Raw genomic sequence first — 18,278 nt, 5'->3', positions numbered from 1 at the left:
GATGTCTTTCCGTATCCAATAACACTCAGGGATAATATTATAACTCCACGGGTCAGACTAGGTCCCTGGCTCTTGTGGGTCCCTCCGGCCCAGATCCTGGGCCAGTCACAACAAAAACACATTGTAGCCCTGAAACTGCAGCTCCGGGCCCCCCAGTTCGACCCTGATAACACCCTCTTATAAACACACTGCAGCACTTCGAATCCTGTGAAAGTTGTTTATTGTGCCAACAAACTAGGCAACGTTTCAGGCCAACACCCTTTTTCAAGGCTCAAGTCTTGAGACAAGGCTTGAGAAAGAGCGTTGTCCTGAAACGTTGTCTAGTTAATTGGCACAATAAACCACTTCCACAGGATTCGAAGTGCTGCAGCGTGTGTTTCTTGGCGTTATACTTTTGAACTTGATGGACGTGTGTCTTTTTTCAACCTAACTGACTATGTTAGAATATCTCCACCCGACACTACAACAAGCGGTGACTTATAGTTGAGCATTTGATTGTACCCTCTTATAAACACTCACTATAGCCTGTAGGGGTCACTTAGAAAATCCCAGATTAATGTCATGCCCTTTACTGCTCATTTACCCAGCAATTGCTTTTTTAGCATTGTTGTTCTCTGTTCCTCTTACCGGAGATATCTAACTATTGCTTCATTCACCTATATACATATAGCTACAGTATATATATATCTCTGACTACTTTACTTTTGATAATCCCCAACTGCAGGCCCCAAGAATAATGGGCTAACTGGGAAGTGAATAGACTTTAGGGGGGAATTAGGGGCACACTAAGTGTAACCAGGCATGGTGTGATGGACCAGGGTGTGGTCTAAAATGGCCCAATTTTTAAATGTTGGACATTATTGATTCAGCCTAAATTTGAGATTCACACATTTAAAAAGTTGGGAGGGATGCTCAAGAAAGAATTGGCATTATAGGTGTATATATTTGTAAGTACAGTATTCCCAATGTATCTGCCCACAGAAGGGCTACAGTTGTTTTGATTGATCTCTTGGGAACACAAGGTGAAGTCTATAAACAACTGGCTCCATTGTGATGTCATGAGTCACGTCGGTTGGAGATTGGGCATCATTCTTCTGCTCTTCCCATTCTAATGATCTACCTTAATGTAAAGGCCACAGCCCTTTGGGCTCAAGGACACAACGACAGCCATAAATATTTTACCTTTGTCCTGGAGGTTAAAGGGAACCCCCTGGAACTTCCTCTAACTGATCCTGCACACATCATATTTGTAGTGATATCACCAGTCATCAGATATCATTTCTCTATCATACTCATATAAGGCACTGGCAAACTGCAAACTTATGGGGTTCCTTCTCTTACCCCATCCTGCAATAAAGGCCATTTTTATATTCATAACAAGGGGAAGTCCCCTCATTGAACGACAGGTGGGAGAGATACACAAGTCTAGCTGGACTTGATCAGTTGGTTCAGAGAAGCAAAATGCACATGGGTTACAGTTGGGGCGTTCCTTCTCTCGTTTCTTGTTGTTAACCCGATATCTATCCAATGGCCAGTGATTGATTCCTGTGGGTAGAAAGGCAGACGAAGTTTAGTCTTTATCAATATGGACCTATCCTGGTGGTTTGCTTACATGGAACATATACCTTAAAACATATCACCTTGATGACACTTCCACTCTGGTCTCTAAAGCCTGATATATATATATTCCATATATATATATATATATGGAAACCTGACAGCTATAAAGCAAAGGTTTAATTTCTTTCTGGATCTGTATCATACATGGGTGGGTGCTACCATTATGATTATATTGGTAGGGTATAACGCACCCAATAGTGGTAAAAAAATGACAGGAACGCCAACCCATATGTATAAATGCAAATACACAGAGAAGGAATGATCGGTACAGACAAATGAGAACTTATTTGCCCCATAAAACTCATCATGTTTTTTTTTTCACTTGGGCAGTGTATTGATTTCTGAACTATAAACCTCATTGGCAGTCACAACATTGTTCTAGATAGGTACAGGTTTGCCATGATTCACCTCTACAAAGACAGAAACATACTAATCTATATAGGTTCATCTGTCACTGAAGGTTCCGCATATGGATGATGTCCAAGGAACTGTGAATAGTGGGATCCTTTGAATATCAGTTGTAAAAAGGAAAAGTTGGGTAATCAGAGAACGTAGGACAAGATCAATTATATTTGACACCAGTGTTGCCCTGCCTGCTGCCTGGCAGTTGCTTCTGAATTACAAAGCCTAGAAGCCATGGATGGCTGAGGAGTAGTTGCTGGACAAACCTACTTTATAGATATGTCTGTTGTTCCCCAGGACCTGCCACTAGAACAGGTCAGTCCTAGAAGAAGAGAAATGTTATGATCCAAACAACACTGATCAAGTGGAATATGAAGAAAAAAAGGAACTGGGACAAAACAAATGGAGGGAAGGGAAATGAGATAGATGTTGCCATGTAAGTAAGAGAGGAGTGATCCTCCTTCAGTGCCATAATGTCACCTCTTTCCTCTCCAATCTCATAACCCTCCAGTCATGTGACAGTCACTATGTCCAAGAAGACATATTTCTTCCAGAACAGAGTTTGGGATGAAAGGGACATTGTTTGACTGGTGAATAAAAGAATATATATCATGCAAATCTGATTAGGCTCCAAATATCTATTTATATATGTGCAAGAGCCTGGAATATCCTGTTAAATATACAGTAAAACCTGTAAACTCCTGGTAGCCTAGTTGGGCACATTAAGTTGGCCATATACGGGCAGATCGTCCTTTAGACTGATTCGACAACTTATCTGCCCGTGTGTGTGGACTTCTGACGGGTCCCCCCAATCGATATCATGCATAAAAATCAGCCAGATATCGATCAGGCAAGTTTAATTTTTTTTCGATCCAGAACCGCATCGGCTAGTTACATAGTTACATAGTTAAATTGGGTTGAAAAAAGACAAAGTCCATCAAGTTCAACCCCTCTACTTTTAATTAAATTCTATATACCCATACCTATATTACCTATAGAGCTTAGTATCACAATAGCCTTTGATATTATGTCTGTCCAAAAAATCATCCAAGCCATTCTTAAAGGCATTAACTGAATCACCAGGCAGTGCATTCCCCAACCTCACTGTCCTCACTGTGAAGAACCCCCTACGTTGCTTCAAATGAAAGTTCTTTTCTTCTAGTCTAAAGGGGTTGATGCTGTCCTGCAACCCATCAGTGCCCATTTGCATCATTGTGATCTGATCGTTTGGCCCCAGGCCCGAACATTCGGATTAACCCATTATCGCCCTGCAAATATCGCCCTGCAGATCTAATAGTGTATGGTCAACTTTGGTTGCACCATGTAGCTTCCCTTCTAACCAACAGGGTTTAGAGCTCTTGACTGGACTCTACCAGTCCAACTGGCTCCAGTTATAGAGTCCTTTATGAGTAGATGTTGCCATGCTGGACTCCTGAAGGACCTATTGCATAATATAAGGCTACTTGGCTATTAATTCAGATTCTCATTACATGGCAGCTCAGCAACCAATGCTTTCATCTTCAGAATTTAATAATCAGTCATATAGCATCAGCCTTAATGACAACTGAACATCATTTGCTGCTTGATGATCTCCGATGACCCCTAAGTTTAGTTTTTCAACAGAACACACTGAGCATGTGCAGTGCCACGGACACTCAATTGATGACCTAACCAGAACCAAGATGTTTGAGCCCCTGTGGACCAATATCAAGACAGGGATCATTACTGTGATAGGGCTGCTGAATCATTGGGCTTGAACTGTAAGTTCAGTAGGTGAAATACAGCATTTCTAGATGGTGAGCTCCTGTGGGCAACTGGCTCATTGCTATTTTAGCACTGATAAACCTCTCTGCTGGCACAGTAAGTAAGTAAAATACCATATTTGTAGCCATAGTCATTTTTAGGCTTTAGTTGACTGAATAAAGTCTTCTTTTGCACAAAACAAGGGCTATCTTGAAAGATTTTTTACTGTTGCTTTAACCCTTCAAGCACTTGCAGCCTTTGATCCTCTGATACTTGCATGCATGCAAAACTGGTGCCACTGTGGCACTTTATATCGATTTTGCAATTCTATATTACTGAATTAGGACAGCAGGGGGTAGCAGAACTATCCACAGGGACTGTCTATACACCTGTGACCATTCCCTTCCAATTCCACCTCCTTTTGTGCAGCTGAACTGTCCCATTTTGTTATTTGGCGAGCAGCAGAGACAGAGACCATACAGAATCATGTGAGTAGCACCCCACATTGTAACTGACTCTGATTCTCTGCATATGGGGAGTTGCCATGCAGTTCTATCATTTGTGCTGATCTGAGGGTGGAGATTCTGCGCTACTTTGCAGAAATGGTTAAAATGTGATGCTGTACAGAGAGGGACTGCAATGCTCTGCAGTAAGTCATAAGCTTTAATGCTCTGCAGGGTGGGAGAGGTTAATATAACGAGCTTTTATTGAACATTAGCGATGCTCTGCAGTGTGGGATAACTGACAAATGAATTACAGGATTGGCATCCCTTATCTGGAAATCCGTTATCCAGAAAGCTCCAGATTACAAGATGGCCGTCTCTCATAGACACCATTATAATTGAATAATTCCAGTTTTTAAAAATTATTTCCTTTTGTCTCTGTAATACTAAAACATTACCTTGTACTTGATCCCAACTGAGATATAATTAAGTAACATAGTAAGTTAGGTTGAAAAAAGACACATCAAGTTTAACCTTAAAGGGATACTGTCATGGGAAAAAAATTTTTTTTCAAAATGAATCAGTTAATAGTGCTGCTCCAGCAGAATTCTGCACTGGAATCCATTTCTCAAAAGAGCAAACAGATTTTTTTATATTCAATTTTGAAATCTGACATGGGGCTAGACATTTTGTCAATTTCCCAGCTGCCCCCGGTCATGTGACTTGTGCCTGCACTTTAGGAGAGAAATGCTTTCTGGCAGGCTGCTGTTTTTCCTTCTCAATGTAACTGAATGTGTCTCAGTGGGACATGGGTTTTTACTATTGAGTGTTGTTCTTAGATCTACCAGGCAGCTGTTATCTTGTGTTAGGGAGCTGTTATCTGGTTCCCTTCCCATTGTTCGTTTGTTTGGCTGCTGGGGGGGAAAAGGGAGGGGGTGATATCACTCCAACTTGCAGTACAGCAGTAAAGAGTGACTGAAGTTTATCAGAGCACATGTCACATGACTTGGGGCAGCTGGGAAATTGACAATATGTCTAGCCCCATGTCAGATTTCAAAATTGAATATAAAAAAATCTGTTTGCTCTTTTGAGAAATGGATTTCAGTGCAGAATTCTGCTGGATCAGCACTATTAACTGATTCATTTTTAAAACAATTTTTTTCCCATGACAGTATCCCTTTAAGTCTATATATAACCTGCCTAACTGCCAGTTGATCCAGAGGAAGGCAAAAAACCCATCTGAAGCCTCTCCAATTTGCCTCAGAGGGGGAAAAAAATCCTTCCTGACTCCAAAATGGCAATGGGACCAGTCCCTGGATCAACTTGTACTATGAGTTATCTCCCATATCCCTGTATTCCCTCACTTGCTAAACACCATCCAACCCCTTCTTATACCTATCTAATGTATCAGCCTGTACCCCTGATTCACTTCCCAGCTCTCCCTGTAACACCCCTTTCCCTCCTCTAATCTCATTGGCTCCCTCCTGTCTGCTGGGAGGAGCTACTGGTGAATAAAGCATCCGACCCTTCCTTGTACCTATCTAATGTATCAGCCTGTACCACTGATTCAGGGAGACAATTCCACATCTTCACAGCTCTCACTGTAACAAACCCCTTCCCAATATTTAGCTGGAACCTCTTTTCTTCTAATCGGAATGGGTGACCTTGTGTCAGCTGGAAAGACCTACTGATAAATAAAGCATTAGAGAGATTATTATATGATCCCCTTATATATTTATATATAGTTATCATATCGCCCCTTAAGCGCCTCTTCTCCAGCGTGAACATCCCCAATTTGGCCAGTCTTTCCTCATAGCTAAGATTTTCCCTTTACCAGCTTAGTTGCCCTTCTCTGTCCCCTCTCTAATACAATAATGTCCTGTTTGAGTGATGGAGACCAAAACTGTAGGGCATATTCTAGATGGGGCCTTACCAGTGCTCTATACAGTGAGACCCCCTCCTCCCGTGACTCTCTGCCCCATTTAATACAAGTCAAGACCTTATTTGCCCTTGATGCTGCTGACTGGCATTGTTTGCTACAGACAAGTTTATTATCTACAAGGACTCCAAGCTCCGTCTCCATTATGGATTTGCCTAGTGCAGTCCCATTAAGGGTATAAGTGGATATTGTTACATCCCAGGGGCAGGACTTTACATTTATCAACATTGAATCTCATTTGCCACTTAGCTGCCCAGATTGCCAGTTTGTCAAGATCCTGTTGCAAGTGCCACATCCTGGATGGAATTAATTGGGCTGATAGTTTTGTCTCATCTGCAAACACTGATACATTACTTACAACACCCTCCCCTAAGTCATTAATGAACAAGTTAAATAAAAGTGGACCCAATACTGAACCCTGAGGGACCCCACTAAGAACCTTAATCCAAGTAGAGAATGTCCCATTAACAACCACCCTCTGTACCCGATCCTGTAGCCAGTTTCCTATCCATGTGCAAACGACTTCATTAAGCCCAACAGACCTTAGTTTATAAAGCAGTCGTTTGTGGGGCACAGTATCAAACACTTTGGCAAAATCCAAATAGATCACATCTACTGCCCCCCACTGTCCAGCATCTTACTTACCACATCATAAAATGCAATCAAATTAGTCTGACATGACCTATCCTTCATAAAGCCATGCTGATTGCTGCTCATAATGTCATTCACTAGGACAACATTTTGAATGTGATCCCTTAACAAGCCTTCAAATAATTTGCCCACCACAGATGTCAGACTTACTGGTCTATAATTGCCTTATTAAAGGTAAAACCAGGGTTTATTTAATATTTAAATAATTTTTTAGCAGTCTTAAAGTATTGAGATCCAAATTATGAAAAGACCCATAATCCGGAAAACCCCAGGTCCTGAGCATTCTGCATAACAGGTTCCACCTGTATATAATTTTTGCTCTGCAGCAGAGACTTACAGTGGGAATTAATAGTATTCAGCCATTTTTCGGCAATGTACAAATTGCCAACGTGGGGTTGCTGAGCATTTATCTTTTACCTGTAATTCCTGCAGGTGGCATTATTTGGTCCTGCTCCTGGGAGCTGTAGTCTGCTCACAAAACAGCAACAACAGCCCACTCTCTGGAACCATCACTTCACCCAATTACCCTAAACTGTACCCGAACTTCAATGAGAGCACCTGGGATATTAACGTCCCTGAAGGTTACCACGTATCCCTCAACTTCTCGGTGTTTGATATTGAACCCTCCGAAAACTGTTCCTGTGGCTTTGTTAAGGTATAGAAATATATATATATATGTAAATATATCTTTACTCTCTGGCTGTTATATGGTAGCACCAATAATGTGTCATATGGCACCACTAACTGTGGTGATATTGTGTGTCTGTAATATGGATTTACTGTGTTTGTGATATGGTGCCACTAACTTTGATTTAAAAGCAAGATCTCAGTCCTCCACTTTCTATAATAACATTTGCCTTTGCACACTTTGCGCTCCTCTATCAGGTAATGGCTGACGGGAAGGAGCTGGGCCATTTCTGTGGTCCCATGAACTCATCAGCTCATCCCGGCAACCGCCAGTTTGTGTCACAAGGAAACCAAATGACAATTCACTTCCAGTCCAATTTCTCCGAGGAGATGGATGGGGGCATCATTCCATACAAAGGTTTCCAGGCCTTTTATCAGGCCATTGGTAAGTAGGAATCTTATGTTCTGTAGATCAAGAGTTCTTATTCCTTAGCTGATGGCATGGTAGAGATCAGTTCTTTTTGGTTTTCTAATCCATGCCTTCTCTCGTTTGTACCTTAAAGGGATACTGTCATGGGAAAAAATGTTTTTTCCAAAATCAATCAGTTAATAGTGCTGCTTCAGCAGAATTCTGCATTGAAATCCATTTCTCAAAAGAGCAAACAGATTTTTTTATATTCAATTTTGAAATCTGACATGGGGCTAGACATATTGTCAATTTCCCAGCTGCCCCAAGTCATGTGACTTGTGCTCTGATAAACTTCAATCACTCTTTACTGCTGTACTGCAAGTTGGAGTGATATCACCCCCTCCCTTTCCCCCCCCCCCAGCAGCCAAACAAAAGAACAATGGGAAGGTAACCAGATAGCAGCTTCCTAACACAAGATAACAGCTGCCTGGTAGATCTAAGAACAACACTCAATAGTAAAAACCCTTGTCTCACTGAGACACATTCAGTTACATTGAGAAGGAAAAACAGCAGCCTGCCAGAAAGCATTTCTCTCCTAAAGTGCAGACACAAGTCACATGACTGGGGGCAGCTGGGAAATTGACAAAATGTCTAGCCCCATGTCAGATTTCAAAATTGAATATAAAAAAATCTGTTTGCTCTTTTGAGAAATGGATTTCAGTGCAGAATTCTGTTGGAGTAGCACTATTAACTGATGTGTTTTGAAAAAAATTTTTTTTCCCATGACAGTATCCCTTTAATTATATGAACTTTGAACAGGAAGCTTGTCTTGCTACTGTAGGACTGTGTGATTGGCTCTTTTCTGTAGTGTGATTGTTTTCCCACCCCAAATCCATGGTCTCTCTGGACCCTCTACAAAGGTAAGAGGATGGTTCAACGGGTAGGCAGTGGGGCAGGATGGGATCACTGGTGGTGCTGAGAAGACCTGGAAACATGGTGAGTTCCAAAAGGCTTCCCCTGGGGCCAGTTATAGTCAGTTATAGTGTGGTGCCTTGAGTGATCCAGATTTGTGTAGTCACAAAACAAGAGATAGAGGCATTGCACTCCTGCAGTTTGGCTGGGGAGCTTGCTGCATTTATTGTACGAGTAAAACCACAGAGGAGCAATGCTACAGGGGGCGCACAATAGGGCAAATTCACCAAAAAGACGATTCGCAGGGACATCGCCAATTTACTATAAGGCATAGATGACAATTTGCTATAGAAAGAGCTCAGCGCTAACGAAATTTCACGCCCTTTTGCCAGACGAATTTTCACTCAGACTAATGATACTCTGCAAATTCATCAACGTGCGAACTTTACAATACGTTACTGTTTTCACCAGTCTTTCGAGTCTGTTTCTCCATGTTCTACCAGGCGAATTGATACGATGAAGCTCATCCTCCTCAATCACATGATATCCTGTATTCCGGAAAGTCATAAAAAAAGACCATTTTTTTTAACCAACTGAAGCTCATTCCACATTTGTTTTAGGGTGGGCTCATGTCTAGGACAATAGAGGATCTCTTTTGTATCTCTTTTGATTCCTTGGACATTTTTAATAATAAGCGGCTACTTCCAGCAATCTAACCAACACTCGCTAATAAAGACATATATATGATCTATGTACCCGCCATATTTAAATTGACGTAAGCGTAAGTATGTTGACGAAGTATCGCTAGGAAGAAAGTAACACTAGCGAACATTCGCTCAGAAATGTCCCCGCTGCCGAATTTTCGCTGGCAAAATTTTGCCAGCGCTCGTCTGCTGATAAATAATCGTATTCACCGCGAATAAACGTTAGCGAAGTGCGGCTGAGTCTTCCGAGGCAAAAATTCGCCCAAATGTTTCGACAGCAGTGCAATATTAGAACAGAAATCAATAAGCCCCACAGTCTGGAAACGACAATGTAGGTTCAGGGTCTGACTTTATTCAAGTTGTTGCTGTTTGAAGTCCCATTTGAGAATTTGTTTTTCCCCCGTTCTCTCTCCTCTGATGGGCTGACTTACAGCTGGTAGGTAGGAAATGTCAGGGCCGAAATCTAAATAAGCCATTGTGCAATATGTTAACAAGTATAATAAAAGCATAGGTCAGTGTGAAAGATGTGATAAATAAAACACAGACATAGCAAATAACATAATTGACCTTGGTATTTCTGTAGAAAGAGGGACAAGTACAATATATATATATCCCAAAAAAGATATTATACACCTAAAAAAAATGAGTGCAACAAATAGGATTTGTCCTGAAGATAAGTTCTCTCTACTCAAAACTATTTTTACCATTATGCAGCACTGATTGAATTTTTTTTCTGGAACGTCCTCCTCCCTCTTCCTTATAAACAGGCCAATATCTCCCAAATAAACCCTGTCGCTTTCTTAAAGGGAGTCTGTCATGGGAAAAATGGGAATTCTGCACTGAAATCCATTTCTCAAAACAGCAAACAGATTTTTTTATATTCAATTTTGAAATCTGACATGGGGCTAGACATATTGTCAATTTCCCAGCTGCCCCAAGTCATGTGACTTGTGCTCTGATAAACTTCAATCACTCTTTACTGCTGTACTGCAAGTTGGAGTGATATCACCCCCCTCCCTTTTCCCCCGCAGCAGCCAAACAAAAGAACAATGGGAAGGTAACCAGATAACAGCTCCCTAACACAAGATAACAGCTGCCTGGTAGATCTAAGACCAACACTCAATAGTAAAAACCCAGGTCCCACTGAGACACATTCAGTTACATTGAGAAGGAAAAACAGCAGCCTGCCAGAAAGCATTTCTCTCCTAAAGTGCAGGCACAAGTCACATGACCAGGGGCAGCTGGGAAATTGACAAAATGTCTAGCCCCATGTCAGATTTCAAAATTGAATATAAAAAAACCTGTTTGCTCTTTTGAGAAATGGATTTCAGCGCAGAATTCTGCTGGAGCAGCATTATTAACTGATTCATTTAGAAAAATATTTTTTTCCCATGACAGTATCCCTTTAATCTACAGCAGCTTCTTAATGGACTGGTAATTAGTTTTATTTATTTCTTATTTGCTCGCCAGAACCAGGAAGCGACAGAAAGGGCTAAAGGGAAACTGGTTTCATTTTCTTGTTTAGTGCCATAAATAACAAAAACCATAAATTTCTTAAAGGGTCTGTTCACCTTTAAATTAATTTTAAGTATGACGTAGAGAGGGATATGCTGATACAATTTGCAATTGGTTTTAATTTTTTATTATTTGTGGTTTTTGACTTATTTAGCTTTTTATTCAGCAGCTCTCCAGTTTGCAATTTTAGCAGTCTGGTTGCTAGGCTCCAAATTCCCCTAGCAACTATGCATTGATATGAATAAGAGACTGGAATATGAAAAGGAGAGGCCTAAATATAAAGATGATTAATAAAAAGTAACAATACATTTGTAGCCTTACAGAGTATTTATTTTTGGATGGGGTCAGTGACTCCCATTTGGAAACTGGGGAAGAGTCAGAAGAAAAAGGCAAATAATTGAAAAACTATAAAATATAAGCAACGAAAACCAATTGAAAAATTGCTTAGAATTGGCCATTCTATAACATCCTAAAAGTAAACCTAAAGGTGAACCACCCCTTTAATTTCTTAATAAAACAATTGGCCCAAAATGTGTTGAGCACAAGCCCCATGTATTGAGTTGACAAAGGGTGTATTTTGTCTTTTTAAATAATATTAACCATTTGGCAGAAATAACGTGTGTGTTTAAAGGTGAGAAAACTGCTGGGGTGCTTGGGGAATTATTGGAAGAAAATTAGAAATAAAGAGTGTCAGTTTCTGACTTTTATTTGCACATTGTTTTCGGTTTGAAGCTTTGCTGTATTGATGAGGGGTGATTAGTGCGAGGCATACAGGCACCAACCACCCCCTAATTTGCATGTCATTCAGACTCAAGGGGTGCGCTCCTAAGCACTCTAGTAGTTCCGTCCCCAGGGTTGAGTAAATGGCCCCTTTAATTTATATAAACAATGGTTTACATATGGGCCATTCTACGTGTTGGATTCCTCTAGTGACATGCAGTTGAGCATTAGACCTAAGTGTAAAGTCAAACTTGGAGTCATTTACTATCACGTGTATAAATGCAATTTTACATTGTTGTCATTTACCCAATATGTGCCCTTTAAACTGGATCATGTTGGCGACCTATTCTAAACGGCACGGCAATCCAGTCTAGCAAATAAAAGGCCTTCATTGCCCATCTGTCCTGTGTTGTGAGAACTGATGGCAAATAATTCTGTATTTCGGAGCAGTTGTGACCTGTGAAGATCCTCCGGTTCTGACCAATGGACAATACAAGTTCCTGACGGCACCAGGCAACCTGGAATACGAATCCGTTATTCAATATCACTGTAACAGTCCATACTACTACATGGTGACCCCTAATGGCAGTGGTAAGTGCTCAGCTCTGTTACTTATCTGCTACATCTCCCTTGGCCTCTGTCTCTGTTAAAATTTTATAAAAACCAGAGTTGTAACTATAAATAGGCAAAGTTGCCCCAGGACTGTACCCTATTGCAACATGGTCAGGGCAGAGATTAGTAGAGATGCACCAAATACAGTATTTGGTTTGAGATTCTGCTGGCGTTCCACTGGATTCCACCTTTAGGGGGTTATTTACTAAACTCTTGACGGGCTTTTTGGGTCAAAACTGATATTTTTTCTGGGTTTTTAAAAAAAATTAAAGCCTGATGCAGCAAAAAGCCAGAATCTGAAAATCCGCCATCTCAGACCTGTCGAGGTTGTATGTAAGTCCATGGCAGAGGTCCCTATCCTATTTTAAAGTTTAAGTGGTCTGTGCTGGAATTAGCCCCGACAATGCAAACATTTCAGGCTTTTCGGGCAAAAATCAGAAAAAATCAAGCGATTCAAGAAAAATTGTACAATACGGGTTTTTTGCCTGATTTTATCCAGTATTTACCTGAACCAATTAACTAGAGTGTTTGTTTTAATGATTAATAAGGTAAAATCGCGTATGGGCGTTTGGTCGTAGTTTTTTTAACTTAAAAAATTAGATAAATTCTCATTTTAGTATATAACCCTCTTAATGTCAGGTAGTTCTAAGGTCCATGGCATAATGTGCCAGGTAACATTTGGGCCAGAAAAAGTGTTAAATATATCCTTCGATCAGAAAATTGTTAGGAAGACTATGGGGACCTTCCCCATAGGCTAACATTGGCCTCGGTAGGTTTTAGGTGGCAAACTAGGGGGTCAAAGTTTTTTTTAAAGAGACAGTACTTCGACTATCGAATGGTCGAATAAGCGAACGATTTTTAGTTCGAATCAAAGTCGAAGTCGAATGTCGAAGTAGCCAAAAAAACATTTGAAATTCGAAGTTTTTTTCCTCTATTTTCCTCTATTCCTTCACTCGAGCTAAGTGAATGGGCCCCTTAGGGGCAGATTTACTTATGGTAGAATATCGAGGGTTAATTAACCCTCGATATTCGGCTGCCGAATTGAAATCCTTCGACTTCGAATATCTATTATATTTAACGCAAATAGTTTTTATCCATCGATCGAATGATTTTTCTTCAACCTAAAAATGGTTCCAAAGCCTATGGGGACCTTCCCCATAGGCTAACATTGACTTCGGTAGGTTTTAGGTGGCGAACTAGGGGGTCGAAGTTTTTTTTTAAAGAGACAGTACTTCGACTATCGAATGGTTGAATAGTTGAACGATTTTTAGTTCGAATCGAAGTTGAAGTTGTAGTCGAAGGTCGAAGTAGCCCATTCGATGGTCGAAGTAGCCAAAAAAATCATTTGAAATTCGAAGATTCTTTTATTCTATTCCTTCACTCGAACTAAGTAAATGGGCCCAGTACAGGGACGGGCACAAAATGCAAAAAAACATGGTGTAAAGTGCAGAAAACATATTGGAAAATGCAGGCAGAGAAAAGCCAATACACAACGTGTGCCATTAGCCAGAATGGACTGCTATGACTCCCCTTGCACTTGCTTTCTTAGTCAAAGTAAATGACCCTATAGCTCCAATATTCTTCAGCTCAATTATATAGCAGAGACAGGAATAAAAAGTTCTGTTTTATTCTCAGACACGTTCTCATGTTCAGCCCAGCGAGACTGGAGAGATGAGCACGGAGGAGATAAGATCCCAAGGTGCAGACCAGGTACCTCCTATTATTGTTTTGTGCTTGTACTTTAGTGACCCCAGAAACGCAGAGTAGAGAACCCAAAATGCATCTTCTGCGCTCAGAGTTGCATGGCCCCTACAAACCCAATCTGGGCCTAATGCATCATAAAACCCCCTCAACTGGAAGTTGACCCTAGAAACCATATATTTGTGGAAAGTACACATTCTAATGAAAACAAGCAGGTAAATGTCTTTCTACTCCAAATTGCAAAACTGTTCTATAAATGAAGTTTCTAAAAAAAAACTCACTGCAAAAGCATTTACAGCATCATATTACCTGCAAGTCCTTAAGTACCAAGAAAAAAAACATCAGAACTATAAGTGTTATGGACCTTCTGCAGAGTTTGATCCCAATATGCACAATTATGTGGCACGTAGAGACCCCAAAGTGAAAATACTGCACAATAAATATATACTGGCAAAATCTTATTTTCAAGAATAACAAAAAGTGCAATAAGAGGCCTTCAAATACAATCAAAGCAATAAAAAGAAATATTCCACAATGGCATATAAGGTAAAAATCACAGTTCCGCATGTCTCACTGCACAATCAGTAGTTTATGGGCAAAAACAAGTAAAATTGAAATTGAAAATGCAATAAAAAGCTTCAACATATGATAAAAAAGTTATTATACAGTGTAATTAGCACTGCCACTAGTTTCCTCAGGCTAGTAAAGGCTCTGCTGGGGATTCGAGCCAGGGATCTTTGGGCTTCTGACTCGATGTCTTAACCACTGGGCAGCCTGTAGGGTTACTCACTATATATTACCTGACCATTACAGCCCCAGCCCAACAGCAGCTTGATTGGTTGCAGTCAGCCAATCAGGGCTGACTCTGCCCTATTTAAGGCCAGCCCTCCAAACACTCTTTGCTGGAGGATTATATGGCCTTCCTAGTACTGTGGCAGTGCCCCTAGCATGGTTGTTCCAGCTCTAGCCCTTTTCCCTTGATCCTTCCTCACCCTGATCTGCCTTGTACTTCCCTGCCTTATCTTGTCTTGCTTAAACCCTGCCTTGTTTTCCTTGCCTTGAGCTTGACTTTACCCCTGCCTTGCCTGTTCTTGATTCCTGCTTCCTGTTCCACCTTGTACAGGCCTGGATTTGTGGAAAGGCCACCAAGGCCCAGGCCTAGGGTGGCAGGATGTATGGGGATGGCATGCTGCCCAACGACACTCACATTGGTTCAGAAACACTGTGGATGCGCAGGTGATAAAATAGTTTTTTACATTTTCACATGCACCAATCTCCATTGGTCCAGTCCAGACAATGAAATGTGCCCAAATAAAAGGGAGGGGACAGGGACAAAAAACGTCAGTGGTCCTAGGGGTGCCCACTATGTAAATCCGGCCCTGACCTTGTACCTTTCCCTGCCTTGACCTTGAACCGACCTTGCCTTGCCTGTTCCAGATTCCTGCTTCCCGTTCTGCCTTGCACCTAACCTGTCTTATATCCAGTCTTCTTGCTATCTAGTCCAATCTTTGCCCGCACCATCCTGTCCCATCCATTCTGTTCCTGACCTTTGCCTCTTCGTCCTGTCTAATACAGTCCTGATCTTTACTCTCTCCGTCCTGTTCTGCTCTGCACCTGTTCCAGTCATCACCCTCGTCATCCTGTTCCTACCCTTTTCCTGTCTGTTTCCCATGGATTCAGCCAACTCTTTCCTAAAAGACTCGCTTTCCTCCTACTGCCTCCACAGCTCCTCCTACTTAATCCTTGACACCCCCTTTCCTCCCCAAGGTTCCATGTCTGTTGATGACTTACAGAAAGAAAGCTTGGTAGATAGAGTTTGCAGAATTGATTGCCCTAGGATGGGAGTCCCCAACATTTTTTACCCATGAGCAACAAAAGAGTTGGGGAGCAACAAAAGCATGAAAAATTTTCCTGGGGGTGCAAAAAAGTGCAGTGGTTTGGCTATTTGGTAGCCCCTATGTGGACTGACAGCGTACAGGAGGTTCTGTTTGGCAGTGCATCTGGTTTTTATACAACCAAAACTTGCCTCCAAGAATGGAATTGAAAAATAAGCGCCTGCTTTGAGACCACTGGGAGCAACATCCAAGGGGTTGGTGAGCAACTTGTTTCTCATGAGCTACTGGTTGGAGACCACTGCCCTAGGATAAGATATGATTATAAAATGCATTTGATTCACGGAACAAAGTACAGCTTATCCTAAATCCAATTTCCAGAATATTTATCTGAACTGAGTGGCTTTGGAATCTGTGAGAGCTCACTTTGTTGTTATTCCTCCACAGTATGCGGGAAGCCAGAAAATCCAGTGACAAGCTTTGGGCGCATCCTTCACGGTAAAAAGGCTGAGCCTGGGAACTTCCCTTGGCAGGTTTATGTCTCAAGATATGGAACGGCCGGAGGGGCACTGATTGGAGAGCAGTGGGTGCTCACAGCAGCCCAAGTACTTCCTGATAATGTTGAGAAGCAAGACCTGAATGATGTGCTTGTCTATATGGGGAGCTTGAAGATGAAAAACCTAATGGAAATGGACACCTACCCGGTTGAGGCATTCTATATGCACCCTAACTTCAACAGGAATAACTATGACAATGACATTGCTCTTATCCGGTTGAAAAATCCAGTGGTCATGAACCAAAATGTGTCTCCAATCTGCCTGCCTAGCCCAGAGGATGAAGATGACATTTACCAGAAAGATAGAGTTGGCTACGTGAGTGGATATGGAGTGACAGAGAGCGGCAAGGATGCCAATGAACTCCGTTACGTCAGCGTGCCAGTGGCCAGCCGGCAGGCCTGTAAGACTTACTTAAACAAGAAAAGTCCGGCATTTAGGTACCCCAGCAATAAGAAATATCTATTTTCCCGAAACATGTTTTGTGCTGGATTCCCTGAGGGCTCTCTTAATAAAGGAGACTCGTGTAATGGTGACAGTGGTGGGGCCTATACCAGCCAGAATAGGCAGGATACTTGGGTGGCCACAGGGCTTGTTTCATGGGGCTTTGGCTGTGGTCAGGGCTATGGAATCTATACCAAGGTCAGTAATTATGTGGACTGGATTAAAAGCTATGTGGGTGAGGATGCATAGTGTTCCATGAGAGCAATATAGAGATAAACACTGCAAATATCGAACTCTTTCTTTCATAATGGGGTTTGCCTCTTTTAATAAAAAAACAGCCCACTCTAATGTAATGGCTACTGAATGGGGTCATGGAATAATCACTGGGGGTACAATAGGGTAATACAATAACAGGCACAAACATTGGTAGTAACCAGTAGGATATCTTTAGACCAGAAAACTCTGACTTTACCCTCTTTGTTTGTCTCTATAATTGTGTTGTGATTGTAGCCTGTTATGCACAAAAAATGTGTAGAGATAATAAAGTCGAAATTCAGTTCAAGGAAATGATTGAGCTCTCTCCATGTCCAATAAATCTTCAACTAAACTCAAAAAAGCGCTCACTGTAGTCTGTTTCTTTTTGTCATACAGAGCAAGGGCCGCTGATACCCCACCAGTGTTGGGCTGGAGTTTCTGGGGCCCACCTGGGATTTCACTTCAGTGGCTCCCCACAAGCTCTACACCCAATGCCATGGTCAGTGGGGGAGTGTGCTGGGAGTGGGCTCACACTATCATAGAAGCAGGCCTGGTTTGGCAGGGGCCACAAGGGTTGGGGCTGACCAGGTTTTTTTTCCTGGGATCCTACTGGCCCAGTTCAATGCTGTACCCCGCTAATGAAGCTTTGCATAATGGTATAGGAGGAAAGTAGGATGTGTGTGAATTTGTTGTTTCTCTAATTAAGTGTGTTTTGCCTTCACTGCTTCAGCTTTACCGTTGTGACCATTTCAACTGAATGATGGGTACATGGATGGGGCCTGTAACCAGTAGTTTTGATAGGGTGGTGCTAATAACTGGACTTTGCTTTCATTAATCACTGATTTTATCTCAGTGGAAAAGTTCCATTCAGAAATGCAGAAGAACAAGAAGGCAAAATAGTCCCACAACTATAAAACAAGGAAGACCAATTGAAATGTTGCTAAGAATAAGATATTCCAGTTAAGTTAACTTAAAGGGATCCTGTCATTATTTTTATGGTGTAGTATTTATTTCTGAAAATAATTTATTCTACAATTTAAAATTTCATTCCTAACCCAACAAGTGTATTTTTTTAGTTGTAATATTGGTGTGTAGGTGCATCTCAGGTCATTTTGCCTGGTCATGTGCTTTCAGAAAGAACCGGTGCTGCACTATGGAACTGCTTTCTGGTTGTTGTTTCTCCTACTCAATGTAA

General features: G+C 41.4%; 1 protein-coding gene across 1 annotated transcript; it reads left to right on the top strand.

The window, feature by feature from the left end:
- The first annotated feature begins 4,233 nt into the window (after positions 1-4,233).
- Positions 4,234-17,444, top strand: c1r.L (complement C1r L homeolog). Its single transcript, NM_001092847.1, is given in 6 exon segments — positions 4,234-4,253; positions 7,231-7,453; positions 7,684-7,870; positions 12,136-12,276; positions 13,933-14,007; positions 16,278-17,444. Coding segments are annotated over 6 exon segments (1,428 nt in total). The 5' UTR covers positions 4,234-4,251; the 3' UTR covers positions 17,078-17,444.
- Positions 17,445-18,278: the final 834 nt, after the last annotated feature.

The sequence above is a fragment of the Xenopus laevis genome, chromosome 7L (assembly GCF_017654675.1).
Source record: "Xenopus laevis strain J_2021 chromosome 7L, Xenopus_laevis_v10.1, whole genome shotgun sequence".
Lineage (NCBI taxonomy): Eukaryota > Metazoa > Chordata > Amphibia > Anura > Pipidae > Xenopus > Xenopus laevis.
This window is presented reverse-complemented; position numbering and strand designations above follow the sequence as displayed.